Consider the following 18702-nt stretch of genomic DNA (forward strand, 5'->3'; position numbering starts at 1 on the left):
ATTTCAATCAATTATTTTATATTTGGAGTTAGCTGCCTTGAGCCCTGTCTTGGCTGGGGAGGGCGGGGTAATAATAATAATAATAATAATAATAATAATAATAATTCAACAGCAATTCCCCATCAAAGGTAGTACTTGTTAGACTGGGTGGTTGAGCCCTGGTCCACTCAGTTCTTTGTTGCACAGGATTGTATGGAAGAGCTAGGAATAAGCAAAACAATCTATTTCTGATCTGCATCATATTCGTTTAGCATTTAATCTGTCCTGTTTCTGCATTACTCTGTGATTAAAAGCAAACAAACATTTAAATAACAATTTAAATCTGTTTTTTTTATTTAAAAAATTCTCTCAGTATACGCAATTTACACATATTCTGAGCCAACAAACTGCACTGGAACTTGGGAAGTATAAGTGCCATTGAAATCCATGTTCCTGTCTGCACATTAGTCTATGAGGTGTGGTTCAGGTCAGTTTGTGTTGGAATTTGCAAAGACTGAATTTCTCATGCATCCTTGTAAATAGACCTCCACTTACTGTTTACCAGGATATTCTTTGTAAGGGCTGGGATCTGCACTTGCTTTGGGCGTGCTAAAGTGTTTGGACATATCCTGTACCATACTTGCCTTTCCCCTCTTCTCACAGAGGACTGTTATTCTACATCTCAAACTGTTTTGGAAAGTTCTCAGAGTTTCAAAATAGATTTGCTAGGTGACCTGGGGGAATCTCCATCTGTTTGAAATGCAGAAACCCAAAGTGTTAGGTGCTACAACTAGTTGTGTGATTCTTTGGAACTTGGCCATAGTTTTCAGGTAAACATCATGTTTTGGAAGAGTCACTTTCATTTTACATATAGAAAGGAATATTGATTGCAAGGAGTTAAGTATTTTTTTATAGCTGCCACTAATCTTCATAATTCAAGATTGGGTTTTCTTTCTTTCTTTCTTTCTTTCTTTCTTTCTTTCTTTCTTTCTTTCTTTCTTTCTCTCTCTCTCTCTCTCTCTCTCTCTCTCTCTCTCTCTCTCTCTCTTAATTGGGATGGTTGTTTAATGTTTCTTGAACTGGAACACATGCATCTGCAGCCATCAGAGTAACTCTGTTGGACGCCTGTCAAGAAAGAATACCATCATATAAATCCTATGTACTCGCTTGTGTTTCTAGGATAACTATGAAAACAATATGTAGATTATTTGACTATCATACTCGGCTGATTAGTGTTTAAGCATTAAGAGTGTCACACCCAGGAAAGAGCAAAAGAGAACAATGATTTTAAAGAAAGATTGAGTCCTTAATAGGTTGGGTCCAAAGGAGCTGTTCGAAGATTACTGCTTTAAGAAGTCTGAAATAATGCCATTCAAACTAATGCTCGGTGCCTGCCATCCACATGACACTCCAACTATGTTTTCAAGACAAACATGTACACACACAAACTCACACACCAGATAGATATTGCCAGCTCTTTCCTGGATAGCTATTGTTTCACTTTGGTTTTTCAATAATGGCTTTTTGTGGCTGTCAGGCTAATGTTGCCTACAGTCAAAAGCAAAGCAAAAATATTGCCATCTCCTAAATAAATACGTAAATGAAAAACAGTGATTTGCCTTTGGTTGTTGTGCAGGACCATACTCCAAATGTGCTGCCTAAAATGTAAACGGATAAAAATCTCAAATGAGTACCAAATCTTGCGGTTGTTTCTGTTTCAAAGTTTAATTAAGTCAGGGGAACAAGCTGGTTGCTAACAGAGCATCGAGGGCTAGAGTGAGATCTGACCGTTTCTAGCATGTTGGATTCCTGGACAATAATGGGGTGCTAATTTTGAAAGCCTACACCACTGTCCCAAAAAAGATGTTGTAGAAAATCAGGCCTCCAGCGGTCCTGGCAGAGCCCAGACTGACCCTTGCAAATGAAAATAATCAAAAGTAATTAGAAGCGTGCTGGATTACTCCTCGGAGATCTGAGCGAGAGAATAAACATGCCGGAGCCCTTCGAGCCACTGCAAAGGGCCCATGTCTGAGCTGTTAGGTGCCCTGACCTTGTCCACATAAAGATGTGATTTATGAAGTGCAGGGCACAGCAGCAGGGGCTTCTGTCTTCTCCAGAAGAACCAAATTACTGAGGTGGAGATTAACATGCTTTCAGTTGGGCCCATTTCCAGACCAAGGGAGATTTTTTATTCAGGAAGAAAGAAAGAAAGAAAGAAAGAAAGAAAGAAAGACCCCTTTAATTTCCTCTCTTCTCTCTCTCTGTCTTTGGGGCTGTATGGAAAAAGAAGCCGCTAAGGTTTTGTTAGGAGGGAGTTCATTAAAAAGAATGGATGGGATATATAAATATGTCTAAATATGAATTGGACAAATGCAGGTTTTTGCACTCCTTCTTAGGCATCTTATTGGCAGGGGGTTGCCTCATCTAAAACTAGGTTTGCATTTTTCTTAGTTAATATAAGGACAAGTTTGCTAAAATCTTATCTGGGCACTGGTTTCAGAAAGGGTCTGCTACTAACTTTTAAAGTGAATTAGCGCACAAACCAGTGAGCTGCTTTCCTTTCTTTCCAACTTGAAATCTAGCTTTACTGAAAAGATAGTGGTGAGATTTTAAGGTGAGCTTGTTATCCAACGACTATGGTATTTAAAGAAGAAATAACTCTGCTACCAGCTACTTGTCTGAATTCCAGCCCCCCCTTCCCCTTTCAGCGCTGTCCGCTTGCAGAGCGGCTGTCCTCCCCAGGAAGCCTATTAAAAGTGGACAGTGCAGTTATTTCATCTGGCTTTGCCTGGGCTGCTTTTCTTTTTGCTTTAATGATGTGCTGGAATGCGCCATACCCATAGGGTCTCCATTAGAGGAACTTTTACTTCGGGGACAGCCATGAAGTTTAAAGGCTTAAAAGAGGCATCAGTTTACATTCTGGTGGGAATAGCTAGCAGACTGCAGTACTTATGCCTTACTGCCACTACTATTACAGAGGCTTATTTAAAATAAACAATTGCTAAAAAAAACAAAAAAACTGGGATGTACAGCCAGTGGCTTTTCTGGGAAAATTTGGAACTCTGAACACATCACAGAGGTGTCTGATAAAGACAAATCCAAGGATGCATTTGGATCTTTTTCAAGCAGTGAGGAAACTGAGCAACATGGAACATACTCTGAAAAAATGAGCTCTTTTTCCTGGGAAGCATCCCATGCTTCAAGTTACTTGCAAATGTACTTACCTGAAAATGAGGGAAGCTCTCTCCCAAGTGTTCCTTTTGACCACTAAGGAAAAGAAATTGCATTAGGAACAAGCTGCCCTCTCTTCACCTATAATCATGTATTGCAATTGTAATTGTAATGCTACAGATAATAATAATAATAATAATAATAATAATAATAATAATAATAATAATAATAATAATAATTTTTTTATACCCCACTGAGTTTCCCCAAATAAAGCTGCCTACAGTTTGTCTCTTGCCTCTGCCATGAACTTACCACGACTGCTCAGCCTACAATACAGGAATAATAATACTGACCTATTTACTTAGGGGTTTAGTGTAAGAACAAGGCTTTGGCCCTGAAGGAGTGTCTCCACCCCCATCGTTCGGCCCGGACACTGAGGTCCAGTTCCAAGGGCCTTCAAGTGGCCCCCTCACTGTGAGGAGTGCAGTTAGAGGGAACCAGGCAGAGGGCCTTCTCAGTAGTGGCACCCCCCCCCCCCCCGTGGAATGCCATCAGGTGTCAAAGAGTTAGACAATTATATGACTTCCCGGAGATATCTGAAGGCAGCCCTGTATCAGGAAGCTTTTAAAACCTGATGTTTTGTTATGTTCTTTTATACTCTCTTGGAAGCCGCCCTGAGTGGCTGGGGCAACCCAGTCAGATGGGCAGGGTACAAGTAATAAATTGTTGTTGTTATTATAACATGTATAGAGCATTTTGAGCTATCTGAATCATAATATAAATGTTAGATATCATGCAAACTATGAGACTGATATGGGAGAGAGATGTAGGTGGGGCAGATGAGGGTGTCCAGTTTTGCTGCTGCAGGTATACCATGACATTTATTCTCTCTGCGTTCCTCCCAGCGGTCATTTCTCCTCTGGGATACAATAATTGTATCCTCTGGGATACGGTTAAGGGAATAACAAAGGGAGGGAAAGGAGAGATAATGATAACAAAGGATAAATGTGAGAAAATATAGTATTCAGATAACATCTGAACAATGAATCTTTTATAGATCTTTAATAGCTATGTCACCAACACATCTTTGATGTAAAACATTTCATAGCATGGAGAGCCAAGGTGATTTGTGAATTTCTTTCCTCTAAGGCAGACCAGTGCGAATACATACAGAAGAGGGCTTAGGTTACATGGGAGTGGTTTGCCTATAGCACTTGATGGTTCATAGCTGAAGTGAGTTTTGCAGATTGAATTGCTTAGTTCAAACTGCTCATTCTCTTACCTGCTGTTAAGGAATAATTCATATATTGCCAGGTGCTCATGCCTCATGGTTTCTGCCATGCCACTGCTGCTACCAGTTGCACCCAGGAGTGAGGCCAAGTGCAGAATCCATTATCGACATTATCGGTATAGGCGGGAAACTTACAATATGCAATAAGGTTTGGAGTGGCATAGTTGGCATTGGAGGGGAGATGGTCTGTGTGAGCATGCTGAATCACATGTTAAAGCTGCTACAAAGAGGGCAAGGGCTGCAGTGTTAGAATCAGTATGTATGCAATGCTTGTAAGCTGCCTTGAGCATGGTTTGAACTGTGGAAAGGCGACATGCCAATAAAATTATGTATCCACGTATGATTAAAAAGGATAAAACCTCCATGTTCCATCCAGTGATCTTTGGAGGAAGGCTGGGATCCACATGCAATTAATAATAAAGCAGTAGCATTTGTGTTGTTCCTTCTTTTGTGACAGTTGTAAAGTTCTTAACTATGCGCTAATGTGTATTAAGGCATAAATCCTATGGAAACATGGTTGGGAATAAGCCCCGCTGAACACAATGGGACTTCCTTCTGAGTGAACCTCCATAGAATTTATGCTGTTAGCATTGTAAGGCTCTTCCTGCACCCTTCATTGCTAGTGGATTTAGCTAATTGCTGTGGAGGGTGGTCATGGGCATTACATCACTTACTTAAAAATGTGTTAAGCGACACCTGCTGCATTTGAAGGTCCTCCTGATCGTTCTGCCGAGTGCGCTTCTGAACTTCTGCCCCAAAGTCCTGCCCTGACAGCACCACTCATTATTGCCACCACTCTTGCACAGCAGGAAATGGGGGGGGGGGCGCACTTTGGCAGGCCAATCCAGGGCTAACTCAATTCTGAGAACCGCAGGACAGTAACTACCACCCATTGTGATGGGCTTCTATTTGGTATAAACTTCTCTGTTGTGCAGTTTTCTGTGCACTGTCCTGATAGATGTAACATGCTGGTTGTACACATCCATGCACTGGATGTCAAACTGGTATGTGCTTTTTTTCTGTCGGTGTAGCCACAGCCCAGCAAAAATAGAATAAGGTTCTGCACACTAACCATTGATAGTGTTCAGACCAGTGCTCTTTTTTAGGGGGTACTCAAGGGTACACAGTATCAGCACTTCTCTTTAGTTGTTGTTAAAAAGTGCGACACGTACTGTAACAACTACATGGTGAGTACTGGCACCTATTTTTCTAGGAGGGAAATCACTGGTTCAGACACTTCAAATTCTTCCAGCTGATTTAAAACACTTCTGCTAAACTCACTGTGTTATTCTGTTGTTACAATCACATTGTTCTATAGCCTTTACACTGGGCTGATTTTTAGAGCTCTCTCCACCTCAGCCCAACTATATTTCTTCTACATGGCTCCCTTACTATGTGTTCTGCCCAAACTGGTCTGCTATTGAGCCCCTTTGGTCATCACTGTCTCTTTCTCCCTTTCCTGCCGGTGTTCCTTATGCCATGACACTCTAGAGTAGCCATTCGCTCCCTAGTCATCAAGCCACTTCCCTTTCAGCAACGGGGTGAGTTCCCGTTGCTCTGTCCCAGCTTCTGCCAACTTAGCAGTTCAAAAGCACACCAGGGCAAGTACATAAGTAGGTATCACTACTGCGGGAAGGTAAACGGCATTTCTGTGCTCTCTGGCTTCTGTCACAGTGTTCTGTTGCACCAGAAGCAGTTTAGTCATGCTGGCCACATGACCCAGAAAGCTGTCTCTGGACAAATGCCGGCTCCCTCGGCCTGAAGTGAGATGAGTGCCGCAACCCATAGTCACCTCTGACTGGACTTAACCGTCCAGGGGTCCTTTACCTTTTACCTTTACCTTACATTCTTATTATAAATCTATCAGGTATGGACACATTAAGCCTCATGTGAAAATGCTGGAGGCTAAAATCCTGAATATATTTACTTTACTTGGAAGTAGGCCCCAATCAATGGGACTTATTTTGTATAAACTTGGTTACAGTATCGCTGCAAAAGGCCACAATGGCTAAATGGCTGCATATATTTATCTAGAAGTAAGTCCTCCTGACATCACAGCTCCCCCAAGCTGTATGGTGGTTGTATTTGCCACATTCACACTGGGGGATGTGGTGGGTGCTCCTACCTTGGAGGTTTGTAAGCAGAGGTTGGAGGGCCACCCACCATGTATGATTTAGTTGAGATTCCTGCATTGCAGGGGGTCAGACTAGATGACCCTGGGGTCCCTTCCAACTCTTCCATTCTGTGAATATATCTTAGGTGAACTGCACAACTAAAATGCACTATATCGGAGAAGGTGAAGGAGGAGAGTCTCCCAAGGAGAAATGCAATAACCCTGGTCCTTCCTTCCTTGGCATGATAATAATATCAGCTTAACGCGCCTTGCAAGGGCTAACCGTGGGGCTAAAATGCCGCTGCGGAGGAAGGATGGGGCAGAAATGAAAGAAGGCCAAGTACCTTGCGAAGTTCCTTTGGGGTGGAATCTGCATCCTACTGAAAGCAGTGGCAGAGCTCCCATTGCTTTGAGTGGCTCTCGATTGCACCCTTGGGGAGCAGCACTCAGCCGATACCTTCCACTCTCAGCAGCAGCCAGCCACCGCCTTGGCTCCAGCGCCTGGATGAAAAGTACCTGCAAGCCACGAGCCCGACGCGGCTTCGTGTTGCTTTAACGCCAGCGCGCGACGCCATCTACTGGCCAGGAGCCGCAAGTTCCCTGTTTTCCTCTTTCCAAACCAGGGCAAAGAAATACATTGGGGCTGTGTGGGTATGTGTATAAAACGTCCATCCTTTCTATGAAATCATGATTTAGCCAGAGCCTGTTTCTAACCCTCCCCTGCCCCCCCCGCGTGTTTTATTCCCCGACGTTTCATCCTTTTCGCAGCTCGTTTGTTCCAAGGGAGAAGGAAGGTGCGCGCTGCGTGGGATCGGTGGCGTTGGAAAGGAAGCGTCCTCCTATCAGGACCTGTGATCAGGCCTATGTGGGCTCGAGCAATCAGTTTCCCAGATTACTTGTATTTAATACACAATGCATCATAAAACAAATCCCTCATCCTGACAGGAAGAAAATAGAACAGCTCATAGCTCGAGCCGCTCCAATTTATGGCTAAATTTGAAAAAAAAGGAAGGGAAAAAAAGGAAGGAAAGAGAATGGAGGCGGCACCAAGAATGGCACCAAATTGCGCGAAGGCAGGAAATCAATAAGGACAGCAAAATCGGGACCTGGGGAGACTCCCGAACTTAACCTTCCCGTCAAAGAACCTTGGGACGTATCTTCTGTGAGAAGATGTTATTTACAAAGCGTTTGGTTTTGCCCAACTGCTGGGCGGGAGGGTTTTCTCCCCCCCCCCCCTTCCTGGAACAATAGCCATTATCTGAAATAACAGTTCAATGTCACAGATAACAGGCCTCGGAGACGAATTAATCATCATCTTTTGTCACTTTCTCCTCCGGCCCCCGATGGCCCCGCCCTCCCCTCTCCTAATCTATAAAGTGAGAATTTGATTTGCACTTAAAAAAAGAAAAGAAAAGTTGAGTGGCACCGGGAGGCGAAGTGCGGGGTTTCCTCCCCGATGTTTGTACATGTTCGCATTTACGAGACGTTAGCTGTGTATCCAAGCGCCACACACCCCTGTGAGCCGCGCCTGCTCCCCCCTTCATTAATCAGGCTCCGTCTTGCGCGTTTATGTACGTGTGTATGTGGCAGACGCGCATCGCGGCTCCTGCTCATCGCAATGCTTCTGAATCTGCATCAAACCCGGAGCTGAAGTTGAACTCGCTGAGAATCTGCTGACTTGGGACCGCGACTTTGCTCTGCTTAAACCGCTTTGCTGTCCCAGTATGTTTCAAATACAGGAGCCAAGACAATATCAGAGGGAGAGAGAAAATTATTAATCCTGCAGCTAACTAGCTCGCCCTTTCATTCGCCAATTTTGTTTAAAAACAATGGACGCTGTACTTGATACTGTTTACGTGCTACATTCCCCAACCCCCCCAAAACGTATATTTACAATTACCATGGTCGTGATGTGATATGTAGGAAAGTCTCAAGAGGAGCCAAAATACAAATTTGTTTTCTAGGTTTTCATGGGATAAAGCTTTTAGCTTCAGAGCTGTTTAGAAACTTGTACCAGAAATCTACTAACGAAGTCTCAAAATTAGAAGGCTGATAACTCCAGCCACACTACTAATTTCTCCCTAGTAAAGTGTCTTGCGAAGCACAGAAAACGGTTGTGAGATGGGGGAAAGCCGTTTGTTGAGGACTGCGTAAAGGTTGCAAATGTAAAATTTTATTAACCTCTCTTCTGCTTAGGGGAGGTGGGGATGAATTTATATATCTCTTTGTAGATCAATCACACCCTTAGAGCCATTGGACCAACCAGTTTTCGCTTTTCTAAGTAAACAAACAAGCCCACTTATTAAAATACTGAACTTCAACTCCTTTCGTTGTTGCTACCGATACTAATTTGCAAAAGAGCGAGAGAGCTGCTGATTTGTGTAAAACTCTCCCTAAATAAACATTCCCAGAGAAAGCGGCGCGTTAAGGGAGTTGCACTTTCTCTGAATACACCAGAAACAAAAAATGAGGTGGCGATGGGGTTTCTTTCCCCCCTTACCCCCTTCCCTGCGAAAGAAAAAGGAGGGTGGAGAGGAGTAACGGGGGGGGGGGCTCCTTCCGTCCAAGATCTCCCCATTGGCCGGTGATTACATGGATGAAACTGACATGTTTAAAGGGGACGGGCGCATCCGTAATCAGTCTGCCTGCCTAGGACTTCTGTCTGGGCGACCTTCTTGTGACCTCTCTCGCCAGAGGAGGCTGCTGTCACTTTAAAAATTTACTGAAAGAGGAGCCTCTGTCTGGCTTCCGATCGCCGAAGAGGTGGGGGGGGGGGAGATACCTCTCCTCTCCTCTCTCTCCCCCCCTTCCCTCACTGGCCGGAGAGAGCGCCTTCTCTCATTAAAGAGACAGCTCATGAAAGAGAACCGCCTGTCGGCTGAGGGTTGCAAGAAGGGATCTGGGGAGGTAGTTTTTAAATATATATATATATATATATATATATATATATATTATTTTTTAAGCGCGCGGGGGGATCCTTTCCAAAGAGAGTCTGCGATTGGAAAAGAAGCTCTTGGGTCTGAAGAGGTGTGCGGTGTAGGGAGGGAAAACCTCGCTCTTCCCCCCTTCTTGCCCCCCCCCTCTTACACACACACACTCGCTCAAGCCCTTTTCTCTCCTCCCTTGTGATCAAGCGGCAGAGAAGTGAAAAGGAAGTTATTTTCTCGCTCTTTCTCTCCCTCCCTCTCTTCCCTCCGCCTCCCCCCCCCAATAACTTTCTTGACGCAACACACACACTCACACACGCCCTGCAACCCCCGAGCAGCCGGAGGGCAAGCGAGGCGATGGGAAGAAATTAACACGCCGGGCTCCGAATCAATGGGGACAATTAAAGCAATCGGCGCGCGTCTCCTGCCCCCCTCGCCCCGCCGCCGCATCCCCGCCGCTTCCAAGCCCCGCCACCAGCTCCCTTCCTCACCACTTTCTCATTGAATATCGCGCACACATACACACACACCCTACCCCGCAATAACGACCCCCGCCGCCACCGCCGCGCCCCCTCAAGGACCCGGAGAAGTTTCCAGGCGAGGAGAGAGGGGGGAAAGTTTTCTCCTACCCCCCCCCCCGATCCACCCCCCCCCAAACGCCGGAGAAGGAAATCGGACGCTGCAGGAGGCAAGTCAGGAAGCTGCGCCTGCGGGACTCCACCGGGTTGCAGAGGCGACACTCTTCTTTGGAGAGCGGCGGCGGCGAAAGGGCGTGTGGGGGGGTGCGCGCGTGCAAGCGAAGTCAGGGGGGGGCGGATCTCCTCTTGAGATGTTGCTGGCAGCTGCCTGAAGGATTGATTGCCTCTGCTGTTATTATTTCATTATTATTTTGCAATACGCCGCCCTCCTTTTTTTTTTTTCCCTCTCCCACTGAAAGGAAGGGGTTTTGGGAAGCAGCGGACCTAGTGATCTGAGCTGGGCCAAGGTAAGAGGAGCCGTTGCCAGACGATCGCTCAAGCCAGCTAGTCATAACAACAACAACAAAAAGTGTGTTTCCATGTGGCCCGGGCACTTTCCCCCTCGCCGCTCTCTCTCTCCCTCCCTCGCTCCTTCCCTCCCTCGGTGGCGCGCTCTCGCTCTCTCTCTTTCCTGGGTTTCTTCTCCAGCCCCCTTTGCAGATTCCACTTGCAAAGAAAACAGAAACAAACCTTAAGCTGCGATCTTTCTCCCCACCTTCCCCGCGCGCTCAGCGGCTCTCCTCTCTCTCCGGGGCGGGGGGCAGTGCGAGAAGCGTGTACGGGATGGGTGGTGGGGATGCCTGTCTGGCTGTCCCAGGTAAGATGGAGCTGACCCAGATCGAGATACTTGCCAAGCAAGAGTTGGCCTCAGGTAAAGGTTACTTTAGCCATGTTGCTGTAGTAGTCGCGGGGTGCGGAGAGGGAAAGAGCAGGCATCTGCAATTGCAGGTTTGTTGTATCACTGTTGCTGCAGTTATTTCAGAAGTAAATAAATTAAATGTGAAACGAGAATAAATGGTACGTGGCTCTCCGAGCGTTTGTTGCATTTTCAAGAGGCTTTAAGTGTTGCTTTTAAGGATATTTGAGGAGGAGTCATGTCGCAACCATACCTCTGCTTTACTTAATCTTCCAGACAGATTGAGGAGTTCTATATCTTTTTCCCCCCCCCTTTTAAAAATAACCAGCAGGAGTTAAGCTTAGAATATTCCACGAAAAAAGGGCAAATCACTCAGTTGACATCAGATCGGGTAAGGAAGGAGGCAAGCAAGGAAGGGGAAGCGAGCGATGTTAAGCGCACTAAGTTTTACGTCTCTACCGAAAGTGCACCAAAATGTTCAAACACAACGGCTGAAAGGAGGGGAAAAAAGAGAAACAAACTTAAAACCCTGGACTTGAACTTTACACTTCAATAGCTGAATTAATTCATTGGTGACAGTTGGAGTTGAAAGGAAGTCAACACGAAAACGAATTATATATAAAGGAATTAGGTGTGGAGCTGGGAAGCTTTTCCTTCTTCCTCTCCACGTGCCTCCCCCCCTCTCTCCTCGCCACATTTCCCGGAGCTCTCTTGATTAATTTACCTTCTGAACTTTGTATGGACATCTGAACCGTTGGATCGCTTAATAAATTTGTGGGAAGAGAAAGGAGTCAGAGGGTTTGCGTGTAGAGGGAAACAAGGGCTTGGAAGCAAGGCTCATCTTCTTCCCATAACCTTTTATTTTTCCTCTGCCTTGAGTTTCAGAAAGGGGCCCGAATCAACGAGCACTGGCCCTTGCAACCAAGCGTTTGCTTCTTTGCTTTCTGCCAGATCTCAGTGCCATTTATTTTAACCGAGGACACCATAAGGAATTTGCTTTGGAAACAAGTGTTTGTCAATTGCACACCACCTCCGAAAGGGCTGGTTTTTATTTTGTTTATTTTGTTTTCTTCCCGGTGACCCAATTGGAGGCTCAGGTGATGAGGTGAGGTTAGTGGGGTCAAGGTTAGTTTCATACTCTGGTATGTGAGACTTCGTGACTCAGAAGTCACATTTTCTTTCCCTATGGAATGAAGATTTTTGACCAGAGTGTTTACCATTGCGTATGTAAAGAATCCAACACCTAGTTCACCTAGTGAGATTGACTTTGAAGTGACTTCCCCCCTGGCAATCTCTCTCTCTCTTTTTTGGTGCATGCCTCTTTCTTTTAGCAAATGAAACTGGTGGTACCCTTGTTGCTCTTAAGTGCCTCACTGGTTAACAAAACACATGAGAGGCACTTTCTTCGTACCTCTTGCTTTGTGCCCTCTGTTTTGTCCTCTTGAAGTTTGTGGGGAGTTAATGATCTAAAGCTGCTTCTGGGTGATTACCTGAACTCTTTGCTAAAACTGCTCTAGGGCTATGGAAATGTGCCCTCCAACTTCTGTCTTTAACCTTCAGGTGGACCTAGATAAAGCAGCTTTCCCACTGGGTTCATTTAATTCCTGATTTGGAGCTGGTAGACCAGATTGTTTGGTCCTTGATAGGAAACTTCCTTTAGGTTTTCATTAACTAAAATGATAAATAATACCAGGACGTTCAGTTTGGCGGCCAGAACTGTTTGTTGTGGATCTGAACATGTGTTCAGATTCTTTCTCTGCAGTTTCTCCCCCTTTCGGTTATTTTCAAACACACTTTGTATTGGGGTTTTTTTCGGTTTTAAAAAACTTTCCACTACCAGCTGGTTAGCATGCTTGCCATAAGATAGGGGAAATGTTTTAAGATGTATATTTTCACTTTAAATATTGCTCAGTTGAAACCTCAGGTTAGGCCTGTATGCTGGCAATTTGTGAAACTGCATGTATAATAATTAGCCAGTTATCATAATATTATTCTTATAGGACGGTGTTTATAAAGTAACCACCAGCAATCACATTAAGTTTGTTTATTATCCACATATCTGAAACCATTTAGGGGCATGTGCTGAACATAGCCACATTTCGAGCAAGTGTTTACATTTTATTGCATTTATTTTCTTTGGTGTGGCATAAGAGGCCCTATTATTAGCCAAATCCTGCAATTTGCTTTGATTAAAGAGTTGTGATTCAAGGTTTGCATATGAGAGGGATAAATGGAACATTAGGAGAAAATTAATTCCTCGAAACCTAAACTTTATTTAGTATAGACTTTTGAACGGAAAAGGCTTTATTAAAGATGGTAAACACAGAATGCTAAAGGGCAACACCTTATATGTGGTTAATCATTTTTGCATCTGTTTGCTGATTAACAAGTTAACATTTCATAAAAATGATTGAAATCATGACTGTTCCTTAAGCTTGCAGCACTTAATTAATATGTTCTTATAGTGATTATTCCACAGCATTTTGATTCTACAAAACATGTTGGGGGGAATGCTCTTACAATAGATTGATTGCTCCTTTAATTATTTGGCTTGTTTGAGCTAATCATTTTTGTGAAGTCTAGTGAAGAAACCTATTTGTTTGTTTGAAGAGCTGGGATTTCTTTTTAATTAGTACAACTCGGAACAATAAGCAAAACAAAACACAACATCAATTTATTGTTTTGTATTCTTTTCTTTCTAGATCTTGGATGAGTATTACAATGTGAAATTCTGCATTGATGCCAGTCAGCCAGATGTAGGAAACTGGCTGAAGTATATCAGATTTGCTGGATGCTATAATCAGCCCAACCTTGTTGCATGTCAAATAAGTGATCAGGTATGTAGTGAACATTTACTGGGCTTACTTTTAAGAGCTTTATGATATCCTTGGGAGGAAAAAAACAGAATAGCAGCCAACCTAAAGTTGTTGACGGTGTGGTCTATTTGCTGTTTACGCGTACATAAATTGAAAAGCAGAACAGAGGTGATGGTGGTTGCTTTTAAAGCAGCAACAGCATATGTCTCCCCTAATGTTTGTCCACTTATCCTTATCCTTTTTATGTCAAGCATGGGTCATGATCTTTATATCACCCAAACATATTTGAAGTGGATATATTCCTCTTTGTTGCTTAAATTTTTAGCAAATTTTCTGGTCAAATAGGGCACCCAGCTGTCAAGTTGAAACTTGTGAAATACTCTTTTGTATCAATCTCAGTGAAGAAAGGTGTAAAAATAACTTCTCAAATATCCTCTATCAGCTACCTATCAATATCCAGACATGTTTTTCCAGTCATTGCACATTTTATACCCCTCTTTCTGAAGTAAATAATATCATTTCCCATTTTTTCCTTGGTAATTTACAGCAGTAGTAGAAATTTCAATCTGTATAGGAATCGGATGTTAATTACATTTGTTCCTTTAAATAGCACTTCTGGAATGCAGCCAGATGAAATAATGAAGGACATTTTGCTTTGAAACAGTATAATGCTGTATTATTCATCTTTGCATCCCGTCTTCTCCAGGCTCTGCTTAAGTTGTACATAAATGTAAAATAAATACGATAATGTGATTTAAAAAATTAATGTAGTTAGAGGATTTGAGGACCATTGACTTTTAAAGCAAACACTAAACTGGTTAGAGCAGGGGGCTATGGATTATGTTAATATTTGATGTCAATAAAAGCAGTGCAATCCTATTAATGTCTACCGAGAAGTAACCCAGGTAAGCATGCATAGGATTGTAGCCTAAATCGGGTAGGTTGGTTATAACATTGATTTAATTGCCTTGGCATCACAGGGTAAAAGAAAAGAAAAAATCACAAGTACACACAAAGTTTCAATTAGAAACAATTATTTTCAGTGAAATTATTTACCTTGATATACTCAGTGTTTTTATGCTATGCCCTTTGCAGAATTTCACATATTTACAAATAACACAAGCAAAAACTTTTCCAAATTGGGGTCAGATATCTTCAAGCCCTGCCTTCTTAAAGCCTCCATATTAAAGGCATAGAAGATTGAGCAAACAGAATTGGCCACTATTGGTTTTTCTTACCGACCACATGGTTCAAGTAAAGAAGCAATAAAGGCCATTAGCAAATGAAATATACATTCTGAAAGTTGCAGTCTGGTTTGCAGAGAAAAATGATCCATCCTGAGATTGTGCAGCCGCTTACAGAAAGGAAACGCCAGTGTTGTGCTCAATTTATTTTTACATATAGTAAAGCTTGACTGGGGAAAAAGAAAGTGAATTTAGTAAATAAATCCAAATGGATTTAAGGGGGCAATTGCTAAGGGCTTGCATCTTGATAATGTTCTAAAAATAACAAAACATATGTCAGATTTAAACAGAAATATGTTTAAAACATCTAACACTTGCTCCAACCTATGCACACAGTTTGGAATTAACATCACAGAACTTGTTACTTTTTAGTGTTTGCATTTTTCACAGTTGGTAATGGCACCTGTACTACTGCCAACAAGTTCTTTTCCTAATTCACTGGAGAGGTATTTATTTTTGCACCATCCTGCACCGTTTGCAGATATATATTTATATAACTGATTGTTCTTCAAATCTGCAAATGAAAAATCCACTTGCCCTTTGTGTAGAACACTGCACAAGATACGCAAGGAACATGAAAAATAGATTGAAAGTTAATTCATATCTCTTTACATGGTCAACAATTACACATACCTATTCTAGTACTTAATAGCATGGGCCACAGGCCACCTAATACTAATATCATAAACACATGATTGGAACTCGGTCCCTTTACTTCAAAGTAAACCTGTTTAGAGTCAAGGTACAAGTTGGTAAATGTCATCTCAAGCCTTAAAGTGAGCTCTCTATGCGGCAAGCCACCTCTTCTCCATTGTTTTACCTCAAAGTGGGAGAGGTAAAAGTAAACTAGGACAGATCAAACTGTGAAATTGATATTATGTGTGTGTAGATGCAAACTCTCAAAAAGAGTGCTCTTTCTACATATAATGTGTATGGATACACATCACTCTGGGTTCTAGGCAGTCCCACACACCACAAGGAAACCTCTCTGATAAGGCATTAAAATGGAGAGAATACATTCAGAATTTGCAGATGACTAGAGAGAATTTGGTTTGCATTTTCAGGAGGTCCTAGGAAGCATAGTTATGACCACGCAATGCTAAACACAAGACTTAAAAAGCTGATTGGAACCATTTACCAGATCTGTTGTTTCACTCTGTTTCTCCATGAGGAATAAGGCCTGCCAGTTGGTGAATTAGTCCTACTCATCGCCTAATGAACACCCCAGTTGACTGAGATATATTATTAACTATTGAGACCAAGGACAGCAGTACTTGATCAGCAGTAATTGTGTTAACCTCTAATTACCTCAAATTACCTGCCAGATTCATTAGCAAATGCTGTACTTTATCTGGGACAGGGGAAAGTTGTTGCTGTCAGTGTGATGAAACAAGGTCGAATTCACGTTTATAGCGCTGAAGGCAAGATAAACTGAAAGACAGACACGAGCCCTAGACTGCTGGAGGGTTTCAGCTGGGTCTCCAGCCTTTACAATCTAGCCACTCAGCAGAGCCTTTATCATTTAACACCTAGGGAAAGAAAAACAACTTTTTGCTGTTGTCTATGCTTAAGCCTTTCTTTTTTTATTTGTCAAAGTGCTTTGCTTCCCTTCTTCCACTGTCCCCCCCCCCCCCGTTTTCTTGTCTAAGGTCAGATTTCATCACTTTGGAACAACTTTACAAAAGGTCTGGGTTCCTTCTTATAACTATATAAATAAGCCCTACTAAGATGAACAGCTCAAGAATAATGGGATGCAGTCAAAACATGTATGCTGAGAGCAACTCATATTTCATTTGATTGGATGTAGAACAGGACTTTTAAGACTGGATGGGGATAGATTCCTTTTCCCCTCCCAATAAAGTTGATCTAGAATTTCCCAGCGCTGTCCTATTATCTCCTGTCATGTCTAATAAGTCTTAAAAGTATGTAATTCAAGATGTTTGCAAATAATGAATTCCAAATACTGTGCAATAGGTTGTTCTATTGGTCGTCGTCCCCCACCGTTCCAGGGTACTACCGTTCTTTACAGTGTGCTGTCTATAGGATCTTGTCATCCGTGTTTCTCAGTGGAATGCATTTTTTGGCGGGGGGTGGGGATCAGTTTGGACTTGACAGTAGCTTCAGCAAAATTGGTAAAAGTTTCTTATTGTGTTTTGGGACAAGTCTGTATGTATCTTTGCATACTAAACCTGCTTTCTTACAGTTTACCAGTCATTGGTTTGTAACAAATTTGTGTCTGCTTCACATAGGTTTTCATGACTGATTGAATACAAGTTTGTTTTCTCTTATTTTAAGGGATACAGTAGCTTTATTAATATATACTGAATTTTGAGATTTGGAGAACTGTAGCCTTGAAGAGATTGGTTTGTGTGAGACAGTTTGAAAGTACAAATTTGTGGTATCTTAATGTTTAAATAGCTGTTTTCCAGGTAGTAGTAAATTATACATTCTTTATGTTACAGTTTCCAGAATTCTCAAGGGAAATAGAGCAGTCCCCATACCTCATGGAAGTAGACAGCTTATACTGGTGTTATAGTACATCACTACATTTTTTTCATCAGCCATAAGAAAAGCGTACCTGTTTTTATCCAGCACATATTGGAAGGGTATGCATGATGTTGATCCTAAAGACACAAAGGTTTAAGCTTAAAAGAATTGAAAGCAAACCTCATGGAAAAGAGAAATGTTAAATTACATTCGTGGATATTTCACAGTCTGATCCTCTGCATGTCTGTTTGGAAGTCAGTCCCACTGAATTCAGTGAGTGGGAATTAATACTTACTTCCGAGAAAGTATGTAATCCTAAGCGCACATACTAGGGAGCAATTCCAATTGAGAACAAGTTTATGATTGTACTGTAAAATATAACTATAGCGAAGTCATTTTTTATTATTATAAGATAGCAGAATGTTCCATAAGCTTCAACTAGGCCATTGACTGCTTTTTGAAATCCAGTAACGGGGCATGCAACATTTTTGATATTAAAAACATATGTATTATGTGTGTATTTATATAACCCTAAATTTCTTCATATGATGGAGAATCGTGAAAATATGAAATGCATCGTTAGTTCTCATGCCAAAATTAGACTAGTAGATGGATTTTAGCTTGCTTTGTATTACAAAGACCATGTTTTACTACACCTGGTTTTGTTCTACTGGGAATAAACATGGTAGGGCTATTATACAGTCAAACAAGTATAATACAACTATTAAATGTTTTTTTATCAAGTTCCTTCCATTATTTTAAAACACTAGTGCATTTGCTTTAAATAGTTTTAAAACACATTGCTTACACACACAAACACCTATTTAATTAATATTTTGTAATTTTGAAGTTACATTTAAGCTAACCTTATATTTGCATAAGCTTCATTCTATGGCTCAAGTCTGCCAACAACTGCTTACATTCAGCCTCATCCACATATATTTGAACTTAAGCAGTTTTAAACATACATGCCTGGATGCCCGCGCTGCTCTTTTAGAGGCATTTTCTTATACATGATGGGTATGATCAGGCATGTGTGTAAGTCCATTTTTTCACTTGGTTCTTGACTGCGGTTTAGGATTGGGAGTTTAGCCTGAATACAGTCCTCTGGACAGTGCTGCTGCTCTTAGTAAGTCTACTCAGGAAAAAGTGGGTTGTAGGTTTCAGTAGTCTGCTGACCCAACTGCCTTGAAACCAGCAGTTCCACAATGGCTTTTTCTAGTGACTGTTTATGGTATAATATGTAGAAATGGCACTATGTATTCACAAGTACATGTATCCTGTAAACTATTTGGAAGTT

At 42.2% G+C, this 18702-nt stretch overlaps 1 protein-coding gene and 1 long non-coding RNA gene across 19 annotated transcripts in view; one reads left to right on the forward strand and one right to left on the reverse strand.

The window, feature by feature from the left end:
- Window positions 1-18702, forward strand: part of MECOM (MDS1 and EVI1 complex locus) — a 495241-nt gene that overhangs the window by 403025 nt on the left and 73514 nt on the right. For 14 of the 18 annotated variants that reach the window (XM_082223908.1, XM_082223897.1, XM_082223911.1 and 11 more), the window contains one exon: window positions 13558-13692. In XM_082223908.1, coding sequence (XP_082080034.1) covers window positions 13558-13692 — 135 coding nt within the window. Of the gene's footprint in view, window positions 1-9381; window positions 9462-10284; window positions 10467-10755; window positions 10871-13557; window positions 13693-18702 lie in introns of those variants that run through there. The other 4 variants (XM_082223899.1, XM_082223901.1, XM_082223900.1 and 1 more) reach the window with 4 other exon arrangements.
- On the reverse strand, window positions 1128-10809 carry LOC309533410. Its single transcript, XR_014220224.1, has 3 exons — window positions 10690-10809; window positions 3204-3246; window positions 1128-1637 (listed from the first exon to the last, which is right to left on the reverse strand). It is a non-coding gene; the product is annotated as an uncharacterized lncRNA (long non-coding RNA).

The sequence above is a fragment of the Podarcis vaucheri genome, assembly GCF_965113315.1.
Source record: "Podarcis vaucheri genome assembly, chromosome: 5".
In the NCBI taxonomy this organism is placed as follows: Eukaryota; Metazoa; Chordata; class Lepidosauria; order Squamata; family Lacertidae; genus Podarcis; species Podarcis vaucheri.